The sequence below is a fragment of the Melanaphis sacchari genome, unplaced genomic scaffold (genome assembly GCF_002803265.2).
Source record: "Melanaphis sacchari strain LSU unplaced genomic scaffold, SCAv2.0 Contig106_pilon_pilon, whole genome shotgun sequence".
NCBI classification, from domain to species: Eukaryota; Metazoa; Arthropoda; class Insecta; order Hemiptera; family Aphididae; genus Melanaphis; species Melanaphis sacchari.
The window spans coordinates 173,939-190,088 of NW_020270400.1; the positions used below are offsets into that span (position 1 = coordinate 173,939).

The 16,150-nt window shown below is 29.5% G+C and overlaps 3 protein-coding genes across 6 annotated transcripts; 1 reads left to right on the top strand and 2 right to left on the bottom strand.

Moving 5' to 3' along the window:
* Positions 1-1,173: 1,173 nt before the first annotated feature.
* On the bottom strand, positions 1,174-2,438 carry LOC112603372 (DNA replication complex GINS protein PSF1-like). Of its 2 annotated transcripts, none has more exons than XM_025351902.1 (6): positions 2,318-2,438; positions 2,111-2,175; positions 1,956-2,045; positions 1,823-1,886; positions 1,623-1,739; positions 1,174-1,383 (listed from the first exon to the last, which is right to left on the bottom strand). In XM_025351902.1, the coding sequence occupies exons 1-6, from the start codon at positions 2,390-2,392 to the stop codon at positions 1,240-1,242; spliced, it is 555 nt and encodes a 184-aa protein (XP_025207687.1). In that variant the 5' UTR covers positions 2,393-2,438; the 3' UTR covers positions 1,174-1,239. The 2 variants fall into 2 exon arrangements, with proteins under 2 accessions (XP_025207687.1, XP_025207686.1); XM_025351901.1 differs by having other exon boundaries at positions 1,796-1,886.
* A 2,253-nt stretch (positions 2,439-4,691) lies between these two features.
* On the bottom strand, positions 4,692-8,341 carry LOC112603391 (DNA replication complex GINS protein PSF1-like). Of its 3 annotated transcripts, none has more exons than XM_025351927.1 (6): positions 8,254-8,341; positions 5,589-5,653; positions 5,434-5,523; positions 5,274-5,364; positions 5,101-5,217; positions 4,692-4,861 (listed from the first exon to the last, which is right to left on the bottom strand). In XM_025351927.1, exons 2-6 carry the CDS (start codon positions 5,621-5,623, stop codon positions 4,718-4,720), a joined length of 477 nt encoding a protein of 158 aa, XP_025207712.1. In that variant the 5' UTR covers positions 5,624-5,653; positions 8,254-8,341; the 3' UTR covers positions 4,692-4,717. The 3 variants fall into 3 exon arrangements, with proteins under 3 accessions (XP_025207712.1, XP_025207711.1, XP_025207710.1); XM_025351926.1 differs by lacking the exon at positions 8,254-8,341 and adding an exon at positions 5,796-5,913 and having other exon boundaries at positions 5,301-5,364; XM_025351925.1 differs by lacking the exon at positions 8,254-8,341 and adding an exon at positions 5,796-5,913.
* A 222-nt stretch (positions 8,342-8,563) lies between these two features.
* Positions 8,564-15,994, top strand: LOC112603390 (zinc finger protein 608-like). Its single transcript, XM_025351924.1, has 6 exons — positions 8,564-8,652; positions 11,261-11,847; positions 11,914-12,419; positions 12,679-12,805; positions 12,945-13,032; positions 13,125-15,994. Exons 2-6 carry the CDS (start codon positions 11,310-11,312, stop codon positions 15,877-15,879), a joined length of 4,014 nt encoding a protein of 1,337 aa, XP_025207709.1. The 5' UTR covers positions 8,564-8,652; positions 11,261-11,309; the 3' UTR covers positions 15,880-15,994.
* The last annotated feature ends 156 nt before the right edge of the window (positions 15,995-16,150 follow it).

The following is a 16,150-nucleotide window of genomic DNA, read 5'->3' on the forward strand; positions in this document are numbered from 1 at the left end:
CTTATTTTATTGCAAATCACACAAAAATAATTTATCATGTTTTAGTAAAAATATTTATTTACTAATAAAACTTAACCTTAGTTATAACTAATAACATCTATCAAATAAAGCTAAACAAAAGAACATACTACTATTATTTGTTACTGGGTACTTAATTCAAAAGTATTTACAACATTTACGTTACTATCTACATCTAAGCACCAAATCTAAACTAATAGTATAAATTAGGATTTTTATTAATTTTTTTGATTTTCACTAATTACACATTTTACACCAATACATAAATCATATTATATTAACCAATCGTAACTAAGATATAAAATTGCAATTATTAATCTGATATGTTTACAACATAAATATATTCTATAATTCTGGTTTAAAACCAGATTAGTGATTATGGTTGACATCAATTAAATATCATGTCATATTAAATAAATTAATATTTTAATTTATACTAAATCTTAAAATACTCATATACATTATTGTAATAAAATAAATAAATTTTTTTAAGTATTATAGTAATATAAAGATTATAGGATCAAAAATTAGAAATGTTATTAATTAGTAGATTTTATTTTTATACCTATGTGATTTCGTTATTTTTTCTAATAACAATTTAGAATGTTACATTGTAATTGTTTAGAAGAGCATACAACCTATAAGACTTAATAATTAATAATAAAATGTAATAAAATCATATTATTTTTTTTAGATAGTAAAATCCTAGCCAGTTATTAATTGCATGATTAATTTATTATCATCAGATATAAGTTATTAAAAAATAGTTATAACTTTTTTAGTATATTGTTTACAAATATTGAGTTTTGTAACTTAAAATTATGTTGCTGTATACTTTTTTTTCTAATCAAAATATTATCTTATATAACAATTATAACTTTCTTCTTATTGTATTATTTGTATTATATATTTACAGAGTGTAATAAATTCTTTAAATAAAAAATTATAATGTCTCTTATGATTTTATTTTTACTATAAAAGACATTTAAAATCTATACATACATAATAATACAATAAGTAAATAAGATGATATATGCACTAGACGTAGCAAACATTATATTATAGTTGTATAAAAAATATAAAATTAATTTTAATAAAAATATATTTTAAATATTAACAACATGAATTTAATTAATATTTACTATTTACTATTATTACAATCTATGTACAAGTAAATAATTCTATTTATTTATTATTTTTTTTTTTTTTGTGTGTATTAAGTTATTGTCTGACTTGTTCCAAAATGCCTTGACGAATTAGTGGCTCAGCTTGTGATCTTGATAACATATATTGACTATTCTTTCGTAAAATTAAAACTTCTCCACTTTCTAATTCTAATTTACCAGCATCTACTAAACTTCTTACCTAAAATATAAATACATTTAAATTATACATAAAATAATCAATTTTTCTCTACAAATTAAAATTGATAAAAATGATTATGTAACAATTTAAGTAAAAATTTATTAATAGATACATTGTGATTTTGATTTAATAAGTGTTATTTAATAATAAAATGTTCTATTATAAATATATTATATTTTCTTTAGATCTTTAAAATGATGTATGATCAAACACCTTCCGCAATTAATTTGTATATTTACTTCAGTGTAAAGCGACTTTGGAGGTTTAGTGTCTTGAGTTAAGTTGAGTCCAGTATCTGACCCTATGGTCTTCATATATGAGACTAAACTTTTACAATAATTATTGAACCACTCTATCTGAAAAAAAAAAGCTTAAAAAGTTTAGTATAATATATAACTCAATTCAAACATACCTCTGACTGTGAAAGATTTTGTCTTACATCTGATGGCAAAATAGCACCTATCTCCCATCTCATTTCTTTTAACCGTTGCAATCTAGTCCATCTAAAACATAAATTTATTTTGAACTTAATGATTCAAAATTTTAATAATTTGTAACAAATTTAACTTTACATGTATGTCATCAAACATCTTTTATTTCTTTCTATAGCTGCACGTCTTAAACGAATAGCATCCAATGGTAAATTATCTTTTTGCTTGCGCCTGAATTATTTAAATTGCCTGAGTTAATCAAAATATGATAAAAAAGTATTAAGTATTAACTTACAAAAAATTCTATAATTTCTGCATCTAATGTTTTCATCTCAGAAAGCACTTGATTGATTACATCATTCTACAAATCAATAATAAAATTATTTAAATAAATATTGTCATATTAATTTATCTATCTATTTATTAAATGTAGTATGTTTATTTAAATAAAATAAAATATATTTTAATAGTAATTAGAATTAGTAAATATTAATAATAAGTACATTGTATGGTGGTATAGTATCTTCACGAGAACGTTCCAATTCCTTCAATAATTCAATAACTTTATCACAGTACATTTTTTTTATTCTTAAAAATACAACAAGATATATTAAGTAGTATTTAAAAAAGAAAAAAATACAATAAATAATAAAATATAAAATTACTAAATCAGTCAAAATTAATATCATACACTTATTGACTGAACAATTATTTTTTTACGTAATGTATTTAATGTAATAATATTAATACATTGAAAATTTATCTTTAAGTTGTTATCATTAATGAAAAAAGCGGCAAAAATAAACGTCAAAGAGATTCTAAAATTGTCGTAACAAAAGGCGCAGGAAATTTAAAAATATTTATAATTGAATAAAATTATGGAAGGGAAATATTTTAAGATTTCTAGTCCCATCATGTGACCAAGTCCAAAGCCTTAAACGTACTGCGTATTAACAAGTTACACGCTAATACAATAACACTCTTAAGTGAATTATACGGTAATATAATTTAATATCAACAACTACTTAGTACTTATTAATGTTATGATACTGTGATTGTCTTTAAGAACAATAAAGAATATAATGTAAAATGTCATATGCCTCTTATTAGTTCCATTATCGTGTACCAGGCATGTATCTGGGACTTCATTAAGGAGGGGGAAATAAAATTCTTTTTTTAAATAATCAAAATACTCCAATTCTTTTATAATACATTTTTATCATACGTGCCGGTGTGCTCGCTTGTATTAAAAAAAAATTATTTTTATATTTTGTGCCTAATAATACATTTATTAAACAACCATCATTTTCTACAAAATTAGATTGTATGTCTTTTTTTTCATTCAGTTTAAATTATGATTACAATTTAACTGATACTTTCTTAAATTGTGATTATTAAACAAATTTATTGAATTAGTAAATTATAAAATATATATTACCTTGTAAGATAGATTGAAATACTGTCTTTGGTGAGATTGAGGGAAGGGTGATCGTCATCCACAAATACGTACTTGTCAATATATACAAAAATGATTATAGTTGTTCTATATTCTATTTATTGCTATATTAATTATATCTTTTAGGACTCTAATGTCTAATAAGTAATAAATAACAAATTATAAAAATACAGTTTATTTTGTTATCTACCTACCTATTAAAGTTAGATTTAAAAATAAATTATTCTACGAAAAAATAATAAAAAAATACATATACTATGCACATTGAACGATTACTACAATTTAATCAGAAAAAAAGAAATTATCGAACAAATGTCTAGATAAAAAACTTGAAAACAAACTTTTTTTTAATTTTTAAAAATATATCATTATATTTTGAAAAGTTAAAATCTATATAAGTAATAATGCATCATCTATAATAATTAATAAGAAATTTATTTACATTTTAACATGAAATATTTTATATAACTTATATGTAATAAGAGACGTGAAAACAAACAGGAAAGAAATAATTAAAGGAATCATACATTTAAATTATTCAAATATTCAGGTGGCGGCACTTGTTCTGTTTTAGACTTCTATGTGAATTTCCGAGAACAGCGCGAACAGGTATTAAATGTAGGAAGCTCGATGACTGATAAGCAGGTTGGAATTCAATTGGGTTTTGTAAAAAGAGCATTCGTAAGACACATACATTGCTCCGCTCGGAATCTAAAATATGTTGTAGTTTCATAAATTGGACGGATTTTGAAGTCAGAATTTAGGGGATTCGCTCGAGACGAGTCTGCACGTTGGTGGTGTCGTCAATTCAAACGATAAAAAAACCGCTCCGGGTAAAACTTTAATAAATGAGTGATTTTTATTTTTGCCGTCCGAAAACAATTTAAGCAGATAAATTCATACAATCAATCAAAAGTATCTCAGCCTTATGACATACGATTTGAAACGATTATCTATAGTAAATATTATGAGTTATGACATATTGTACGTAACACGTCGTCAATACGTTATACTCGTGAGAAAAATAATTGTTGATTACATATCGAAATATTATTATTATTATTATTATTACTACTACTGTTGTTGTTGTTGTTGTTATGTGTTATGTGTATTATACCGTGTAGGTATACACGACACCGCCGTCGACGTCGTCGGCCGGCGGGTGGTTGCGGACCGTGACCAATGTGGCCGACGGGCGACGACGACGACACGGAATGACGAGTGCCCCCTTCCAATAATACAATAAGTAAATAAGATGATATATGCACTAGACGTAGCAAACATTATATTATAGTTGTATAAAAAATATAAAATTAATTTTAATAAAAATATATTTTTAATATTAACAACATGAATTTAATTAATATTTACTATTTACTATTATTACAATCTATGTACAAGTAAATAATTCTATTTATTTATTATTTTTTTTTTTGTGTGTATTAAGTTATTGTCTGACTTGTTCCAAAATGCCTTGACGAATTAGTGGCTCAGCTTGTGATCTTGATAACATATATTGACTATTCTTTCGTAAAATTAAAACTTCTCCACTTTCTAATTCTAATTTACCAGCATCTACTAAACTTCTTACCTAAAATATAAATACATTTAAATTATACATAAAATAATCAATTTTTCTCTACAAATTAAAATTGATAAAAATTATTATGTAACAATTTAAGTAAAAATTTATTAATAGATACATTGTGATTTTGATTTAATAAGTGTTATTTAATAATAAAATGTTCTATTATAAATATATTATATTTTCTTTAGATCTTTAAAATGATGTATGATCAAACACCTTCCGCAATTAATTTGTATATTTACTTCAGTGTAAAGCGACTTTGGAGGTTTAGTGTCTTGAGTTAAGTTGAGTCCAGTATCTGACCCTATGGTCTTCATATATGAGACTAAACTTTTACAATAATTATTGAACCACTCTATCTGAAAAAAAAAAGCTTAAAAAGTTTAGTATAATATATAACTCAATTCAAACATACCTCTGACTGTGAAAGATTTTGTCTTACATCTGATGGCAAAATAGCACCTATCTCCCATCTCATTTCTTTTAACCGTTGCAATCTAGTCCATCTAAAACATAAATTTATTTTGAACTTAATGATTCAAAATTTTAATAATTTGTAACAAATTTAACTTTACATGTATGTCATCAAACATCTTTTATTTCTTTCTATAGCTGCACGTCTTAAACGAATAGCATCCAATGGTAAATTATCTTTTTGCTTGCGCCTGAATTATTTAAATTGCCTGAGTTAATCAAAATATGATAAAAAAGTATTAAGTATTAACTTACAAAAAATTCTATAATTTCTGCATCTAATGTTTTCATCTCAGAAAGCACTTGATTGATTACATCATTCTACAAATCAATAATAAAATTATTTAAATAAATATTGTCATATTAATTTATCTATCTATTTATTAAATGTAGTATGTTTATTTAAATAAAATAAAATATATTTTAATAGTAATTAGAATTAGTAAATATTAATAATAAGTACATTGTATGGTGGTATAGTATCTTCACGAGAACGTTCCAATTCCTTTAATAATTCAATAACTTTATCACAGTACATTTTTTTATTCTTAAAAATACAACAAGATATATTAAGTAGTATTTAAAAAAGAAAAAAATACAATAAATAATAAAATATAAAATTACTAAATCAGTCAAAATTAATATCATACACTTATTGACTGAACAATTATTTTTTTACGTAATGTATTTAATGTAATAATATTAATACATTGAAAATTTATCTTTAAGTTGTTATCATTAATGAAAAAAGCGGCAAAAATAAACGTCAAAGAGATTCTAAAATTGTCGTAACAAAAGGCGCAGGAAATTTAAAAATATTTATAATTGAATAAAATTATGGAAGGGAAATATTTTAAGATTTCTAGTCCCATCATGTGACCAAGTCCAAAGCCTTAAACGTACTGCGTATTAACAAGTTACACGCTAATACAATAACACTCTTAAGTGAATTATACGGTAATATAATTTAATATCAACAACTACTTAGTACTTATTAATGTTATGATACTGTGATTGTCTTTAAGAACAATAAAGAATATAATGTAAAATGTCATATGCCTCTTATTAGTTCCATTATCGTGTACCAGGCATGTATCTGGGACTTCATTAAGGAGGGGGAAATAAAATTCTTTTTTTAAATAATCAAAATACTCCAATTCTTTTATAATACATTTTTATCATACGTGCCGGTGTGCTCGCTTGTATTAAAAAAAAATTATTTTTATATTTTGTGCCTAATAATACATTTATTAAACAACCATCATTTTCTACAAAATTAGATTGTATGTCTTTTTTTTCATTCAGTTTAAATTATGATTACAATTTAACTGATACTTTCTTAAATTGTGATTATTAAACAAATTTATTGAATTAGTAAATTATAAAATATATATTACCTTGTAAGATAGATTGAAATACTGTCTTTGGTGAGATTGAGGGAAGGGTGATCGTCATCCACAAATACGTACTTGTCAATATATACAAAAATGATTATAGTTGTTCTATATTCTATTTATTGCTATATTAATTATATCTTTTAGGACTCTAATGTCTAATAAGTAATAAATAACAAATTATAAAAATACAGTTTATTTTGTTATCTACCTACCTATTAAAGTTAGATTTAAAAATAAATTATTCTACGAAAAAATAATAAAAAAATACATATACTATGCACATTGAACGATTACTACAATTTAATCAGAAAAAAAGAAATTATCGAACAAATGTCTAGATAAAAAACTTGAAAACAAACTTTTTTTTAATTTTTAAAAATATATCATTATATTTTGAAAAGTTAAAATCTATATAAGTAATAATGCATCATCTATAATAATTAATAAGAAATTTATTTACATTTTAACATGAAATATTTTATATAACTTATATGTAATAAGAGACGTGAAAACAAACAGGAAAGAAATAATTAAAGGAATCATACATTTAAATTATTCAAATATTCAGGTGGCGGCACTTGTTCTGTTTTAGACTTCTATGTGAATTTCCGAGAACAGCGCGAACAGGTATTAAATGTAGGAAGCTCGATGACTGATAAGCAGGTTGGAATTCAATTGGGTTTTGTAAAAAGAGCATTCGTAAGACACATACATTGCTCCGCTCGGAATCTAAAATATGTTGTAGTTTCATAAATTGGACGGATTTTGAAGTCAGAATTTAGGGGATTCGCTCGAGACGAGTCTGCACGTTGGTGGTGTCGTCAATTCAAACGATAAAAAAACCGCTCCGGGTAAGACTTTAATAAATGAGTGATTTTTATTTTTGCCGTCCGAAAACAATTTAAGCAGATAAATTCATACAATCAATCAAAAGTATCTCAGCCTTATGACATACGATTTGAAACGATTATCTATAGTAAATATTATGAGTTATGACATATTGTACGTAACACGTCGTCAATACGTTATACTCGTGAGAAAAATAATTGTTGATTACATATCGAAATATTATTATTATTATTACTACTACTGTTGTTGTTGTTGTTATGTGTTATGTGTATTATACCGTGTAGGTATACACGACACCGCCGTCGACGTCGATGGCCGGCGGGTGGTTGCGGACCGTGACCAATGTGGCCGACGGGCGACGACGACGACACGGAATGACGAGTGCCCCCTTCCCACCCGCCGGCCAATTCAAGGACCCGAACGCCGCCGTCGCCCGCCGACACCGCTTCATAGGCCACGAAACCCCGCGCACCGCCCGCCACTTTTGAAAAGTCGGAACACGCGGCGACCCGCGGGGAACGAACTCGTTTGGCACAGTGCGCCCTCTACCGGTGTAACTCCGAACCGGGCGTTAATACAAACAAAGAACGTGTCCAAAGCACGTCCAAGGTGTACGGACTGGAAAATGTGAAATAAAAAAAAAAAAAAAACATATCACCGAAGGGTGTTGTTTACCGTTTAGTAGCAGCTATCGTTTATTTTTTCCCGTCAGGCCGGGCGTATGTTGGCGACGTTCTATTAACCGATTGCGTTTGTTTCGCCGTCCGTCCGTTGTTCCGGTCCGAACCGCGAGTGTCGCGTAACCACCGCACCGCACTGACAACGACAACGACCACCACCGTGTGGCCCGATACATCGCGACAGTGCGCGTAAAATGTCCTCCGGCCGCTTAGCGATTTTACGGCCGTCGTCCAACTGAGCGAATCAGCCATTTTGTTTGTGCATCGACGACAGCTCTCTCGGTATCAGAATTCAACGAGGGCGACTCCTCGAAAATCCTACTCGGGCGCCGACACGATCTTGATGTACCACACCGGAAGCGCAATCCTCTACGTCGGGATTACATAACTTTTAGTGAGTACACTGTCGTCGCGTGTGGCCGACGGCCGCAGCGCGTGCACACGGTCGAAATGTCCTTTTGGTAATCCGTGACCGATCCGAGGACGGCCGTGGCGTATCGTCCGAAACTTTCGGCGTGCTCGCAGCCGCCGCCGTCGGCCACGGGGTCGAACAATCTTGAGGGGGGGCGGCGGGTTCGTCTGCCCGCGTCAGTTGGTCGACTAGCCGTCCATCCAATTTTGTCCAGACGAAATGTCCAAAATTTAATATCATAGCAATCAAAATTATGGGTGAAGTATCCCTAGAGTTTAGCTTTGGTCTGGTTCCATTTGAACATAATAACATTTTCTACCTGTCACAATTGTGGAATGTGCATTTTGTCCAGAGTACAGAATGGATAATAATTATTAACAATTTTATTTGTAGGTAGGTAGATAGGTTAAAAGTGATTAAAAAAAGAGCTGAAGTTAAAGAACAAGATTTGCATACCTTCATAGCAATTGATGATATTCATTTTTTGTTTTTATAACTAAAAATTGGTGTATATTCAGTTTTTTTAAAATTGATTCAAATACAATTTAGTTTAATCTATAATTAGTATTTAGTACCAGGTGCATTTAAAGAATATTTAGGTAGGTACTTTAAATAAAATAAAATTCCCAAATGCCTGAATCATGATCAGGTTAAATATTTAGTAGTGGTTATAATAATTGTTTGTTTTTTTTACAAAAATATTAAATATTTTCAAGGTTTAAAATTAATGAATAGGTACTTGTTTTCTCACTAATAATTTAAACTTCATTATTTACCAGGAAAAATACATAAACCTACCTGTATAATTATTTATATATCATCATTTAAATACAGTAGCTTTGCATAAAACTTGATGGCTTAAGGTCTACAAAAAGTGAGGCCCTTAAAACAGATATTAAATCATTAAATAATAATACTTTTTTTTGTGTTTTAAATCATATTATTTTCAACATAAATATAATTTAAATAAAAAAAAAATTATCAGAATTGGTTTTTGATGTGATGTTAAAAGTTTGTGGTCCCCAACTTGAACATTCCTCGGGGGGAGGGAGCAAATGGCCAGTTCTAAATATATATAATAAGCAAATAGGTTAACAAAGCAATGATTTTGTGACCTGAAGACAATAAGCAGAGAATCTATCCAGATAGACTTTTTTAATCTTATTACTTATAACAACATTTAAAATTTTTATCATAGTATAATATGCCTAGTAAAACATATATATTTTTTTAATTAAATTATTTATTTTGGTTAATACACCTATTGGAAAATACTTATTTTTTTTAAAAGTTATTTTGACTTAGTTTTTATCTGAATAAAAAACAAGAATAAAAGTTTAAATTAGAATTATTATTATAATTCAATAATGAAAAAGTTGTAATTATTATATGTTAATAAAATAATTAATATCTATTGTATTAATACGATACAAGGTATTTCAAAGAAGATTTTTAAAAAATTAAAAACCATTACCTATCCTAGGTACAAATCAAAAAATAAAAAAAAACTAAGTTCAAATCTTGTTAACAAATTGAGTGTTTCCTTAGTTTGTGAACACACAGTATCTATATTTTAAACCTGGGTGTAAACTTATAATGGAAATAATAATAATAACATATCATAAATATAAAAAGTGTATTGCATATAAAAATAAAGTATTTCCAAGTATAAAAAGTATCTAATTAAATTAAGTAACTTAACTTTCTTAATTCAATTTTAGATTATTTTTTTTCACCTGGTATACTGTATACCTTTAAGTATAACCAAAATATATTTTGTTTAATGTTTTATTATAGGTTGTTAGATAATCAAATGTTCATATCCAAATATATTTATTTATTTTTTGTTAAATGGTTAATGCAATTTTTATATTTTATTAAAATATTTTGGCCATTTTCCTATGTGAATATCGATATATTATTTAGTGTATTCAATTATAGTAAGAACTTATATATTATATATTATAAATCTTAATAATGAAACTTATAAGAAGCTCATGATTATACATTTTTATTATTCTTAATAATTTCGGTGTACTTATTGTTCTAAATATCTAAAATTAATTTTTTTGTTAAGTTTTTTTTTTTTACTTATTATGCTTGATAAAATGTACTATTGGTTTTTGTTCTTACATAATATAAGTGTTTATTTTTTTAAATTTGATATAGATACCTGAATAACAGTTATGAATTTATATTTAAATGACTAAATATTCCTAGATTTAACTAGATCTTAATTTTTATCCTCATCATTAAACTACTTTTCTAAATTTAAATCTTGCATAATTGTTTATGAACTACACATTTGTATTTGGGTTAGGTATACCTTACCATTACTAAAAAAAACCTAAAGTTTTTAAATTTAATACATTTCTGTAAATTTAAATTTGTTAATACTTTCTTTTATTATTTAGAACGTAGATAATTTTTTAATAACCATCATCCATTTCCTAATTGTGTTAAAATATATTGTTTTATATATTGGGGGAGATCTCTTATAGGTATTTAAATTGTGTAATTGAGATATTATGCAAAGATTAATTTTTATTAAATATACTTGGGTTACTAAATTTGATTGTTTTGATTTTAGGAAAGGATAAAATGGTGTTAGTGGTCGGGGCTCGCGGTCCTGGGCACGGATGGCGGCCCCAATGAGAGAGGAGCTGGGTGGGGCGGTGGCGGCGTCCACAGATAGTGTTGGAAGTGGCAATGGCAACAATAACAATACCAGTAGTAATGCAAATTTTGAGTACGATGACAATGAATGGGATATTGGTATAGGCGATTTAATTATCGACTTAGACGCAGATATTGAAAAAACAGGTTCAACATCTACAACTACAACTAGTGAAGCCCTTGGTGTTACCAATAGTGCGGCTACAACAGTCGGTTTAACGGCTGGTAGTGGAGCCATGTCAGGAGCAGCTGCCACTGCACCCACAGCCACTACAGCTGGCAGCAATAAAGCTACTGTTGAGCATTCAGCTACTGTCGATAAAGGATTAAAAATGAAAATCAAACGAACAAAAACGGGGACTAAGAGCTTTGAAGCTAAACATGAAATCGTCAAGCCTGGCGAACAAAATGGATCTTTAGCTTCCACTCAATCTCAGTCAAGTGGCAGTGCCTCTTCAAATGATTCATCCGGATCTTCCGCTGCTGAATCTAAACAAACTGGTAAATCTACTTTTTTACTTAGTTTAAAAATGAAAAATATAATTTTGAATTATATATTTTTTTAAGGTAAACATTCCAGTACATCTAGTACTAATTGTACTACTCCTTCCACTAGTACTACTTCAACTGTAAGTTCTGTAAAACGTGGATCTAGCAGTCATCGAAGAGATAAAACAAAAGACAAACAACATAGCTCATCTACAAGTGGCGATAAGTGTCATAAAGTAAATTCTAGTTTGTCTTCTGAACTTAATGGTCGAGGTCCTGTTAGTCAATCAGCTCCTAGAACCAGCACTTTCCCAGCTTTATCAAGCAATACACAGTCACCTAATGTGCCTGGTCCTGGACCAACTGTTGGAGAAGCAGGAACTTCATCTTCTTCAAGTGTAGCAAATGGTCCAGAACAAATTGTATCACCCCCAGTAGTTCCAATGGAAAATACCCCAACTACTACAAAGTCTTCTGCGGCATTGTCTACCTTATCAAAACCTCTACAATCTACCTCACCTCCCCCAACCAATAAAGTAAAGACTGCTAATAGTTCAACTTCTGCTTCCATAACAGAGCAAAAGGTATATAAATATAATATATATTATATATTATATATTTAATTGTGTTCAGTATTCACGTAGGAAAAATATTAATTTAAAACTCTTAGTTATTAATCTATGAAAAAATAAAAATATTTTAGTTGTAAGCTTAACTAATTTTATCCTGATTAATAAAATCATTAAAAAATATTGTTTGATATTCAAAGTCAAATTAATATATTTAAAATAAATCATAGTATTGACTAAATATTTTATAATATTCATCCTTATACATTTTTAGGAAACAGCTGATGCCTGTGTTGGTACTAGCATCAGTGTTGGAACTGTTACAGAACCAGATTGTTTTGGGCCGTGTGAACCTGGAACACATGTTAATTTAGAGGGGATTGTATGGAATGAAATAGAAGGTAAATAGAAAAATAAAATAAATTTAAGTCAATTGTTTTCTTAACAACAATTTAATCAATTAAATTATTTGAGATACTTGTTTTTTTAAAACAAAATAAAATATGTTTATATTTATGTTTTATTGATTAATAATTATAGGTGTTCTTGTTGTTAATGTAACATGGAGAGGAAAAACTTATATAGGTACATTATTAGACTGTACTAGACATGATTGGGCTCCACCTAGGTAATAAAAAAATTTATCATTATCTTATTTTTACCATACTTTTTATTTTTATTAAATTGATAACAATTAAAAATTATTATAATTTATTTTAGGTTTTCTGAAGCATCAGCTGGAGAACCAGAATGTCGTTTACCTCAGAAAGGACGTGGAAAAAGGGGTCGTGCTAGTTTAACTGCAAGCCCCAGTAATGATTTGGTAAATTTTACTGAAACCAGATCTTCAGTTCATAGTAAACTTCGAAGTAATGGTACAAATAAATGTAATAGCAGTAATAATTCAAGTAGAAGAGGCACTTCGTCACCCACCCCGTCTTCATTTGCTCCACCACGTTCAGATTCTAGCAGCTCTAATAAGAGAAAGAAACCTCCTGGTTCTGAAGATGAAGCTTCTGGAAAAAAAATAAAAGCAGAGCCAGCAAGTCCACCACCTATGTCTCCTACTATGTTAGATTGCCCTGAACCAAATTGTTCTAAAAAGTATAAAAATGCAAATGGTTTAAGATATCATCAATCTCATGCACATGGTGCTGCTTTGGATGATGAAGACGCTGATACAAAAGAATCAGGTGGTGCAAGTACTTCTGAAAATGAAGATGATACTAGTCCTGTTTCTGTAAATAATTCTGGTATTCAAGATAACCTTAAAGAAGATCAACCTATTGTTAATAGTCAACCAATAGAACAACCACAACTTTCTACGACTCCTCCGGTAACTGAAGTGGATCCTCCAGCTCCAATACAATCTCCTCCTCTTTTAGTTACAAAACCAAGTGTTCTACGATTTGGACTTTCTGGGAATGAAGAGACTAACGTTGTTACCCCAACATTGACTGCACCCAAAACAGTTTTATCAGTTCCTGTGGTTCAGCCAGCTCCTACTCCACCACCACTGTTACAGCCAGCAACTCCTTTGCAAGCAATTGCTCCTACTTCTCAGTCACCACAACCTCAACCACCAATTTTACATGTGCAAAGTCCAGCATCACAACAGTTACCTACACCTCCACAAATTCAACCCTTAGCACTAAATCAGCCACAAGTTCAAAAAGTACCACAATTCAAAGTAAAACCAGCTTCTGCTTTAATGCCCGCTGAAGATAATATGAAAGGCAATAAAGATATCAAAAATAAAGCTGCAACATCATCTCATAAAAAGAAAAACCGTAAATCACCAGCTAGTAGTCCTAGACCATTTTCTATTGATCAGCCACAGTTCGATAGCTCAAACTGTAGCCGTGAAGATGTTCAAAGTCCAGCATATTCTGATATCTCAGATGATACTGCACCAATTCTTGAAGTTGAGATGAATGATATGAATAAACAAAAATTGTCTACCACTGATAAGAAGTCAGAACCAAATACAGCACATTCTCCTCATTCCATTCAACCATATAATATGTACCCATCTTATTATGGTCAACCACCTTATTTAATTTCTTCTGTTCAACCAAATGAAACATCTAAACAATTAAAAGAAGGCGAAAAAATAAACCAACATTCTCAAGATTTAAAAATGTCGACTTCAACTGGAGATAAGGATAATAAGAAAGACATACAATCAAATCAAGCAGCTGAATATCAACAACAAAAGCTTTTACAACAATATTTTAACTATGATTCTTATGTTCAAAATTATCCATATAATATTGGAGCAGGATATCCAATGTCTATGGTACAAGATAAAGAAATGAAACCTGATGATAAAAATCATCAACCTTCAATGCCTGGTGCTTTGAGTGTTCCTCAGCCTAGCAAAATTAAAACTGATCAAATAGTACCAAAAGAAAAACCTCATCAAAATGAAAATCATCAAATTATGAAAGAAAGCATTGAAATGAAGTCACAAATGAATTCAGCTTACATGTTTTCACGGCAACAACAACAACAACAACAGCAGCAACAACAACAACAACAACAACAACAGCAGCAGCAGCAGCAGCAGCAACAACAACAGCAGCAGCAACAACAGCAAGATGATGTAAGGCGTTATTATGTATATCCAGATCAGAGACGGAAGGAGCATGGTTCTGGTGATCATTCACATACAAAATCAAATACACAAAATACACCAACTAAGCATTCTTTGGGCACTAACTCAATACACAAGCATAAAGAAAAACACGAAGACAAAAAGGATGATAAAATATGTAAAAGTACTTCTCATATGTCAGAAGGTGTTAAACCTACAATGGAAACACAAGGACCACCACCACCTACATCTTCATATGCCTATATACATACAGGCTTTATGCAGTCACCTCATTTTACTACTGCTTTGGCATTTGATCCCATGTATAGGAGTGCAATGAATCCTATGTTGGTTCCCGGACCTTATAGCAATACGCCACCACCCCCTTATTTACATCCTCAGCTACATGCTCAAATGCAACGGTATCATGCACCTGAAGATCTCTCACGACCAGCTGTTTCTACACAGTCGTCAACTCCTTCCCAACCACCATCTGGGCCTAAAGCGGCTCTTGATCTCTTACAACATCATGCTAGTCAATATTATTCTTCGCATAAAATACACGAATTACAAGAACGTGCCATTAAGTCTCCAACACCAAAACCGAATGCACAACCAGGTCTAACACCAGCTCCATCACCAGGAACAAGGCAATCTCCATCTTTAACGTCAACTGGCATTGTACCATCTGCCACTGAACGAACTACGTCTACTGGTCCTCCTTCATCTACCCAATCTTCTGGTAAATCTGGATCAACTGGTGATCCAAAAGACTGTCGTTCACCACCTCCTCAAAGGCATGTACATACACATCATCATACACATGTAGGTCTTGGATATCCATTATATCCAGCACCTTACACTGGCAAGCCTTTATAATGATTGTGTGTAATTGATGTCCCGACATTATTGTTCATCAATAAACATATTTTTTTATTGTATTGGAATTTATTGTGGGACATAAATTGACTCAATTAATACACTTTTATTTTAATTCTTGTGTTAAGAATTTTAAGATAATGCTTAACTATCTTAAGTTATATTCTTATCTAAGAATTTTTTCTATTTTAAAGCTACTGTTTAAATCACTTGCCTAATTTATTGAGACTATGGCTTTATTTGCCAAACTATCTTCTGTTCCAGTGTTAAA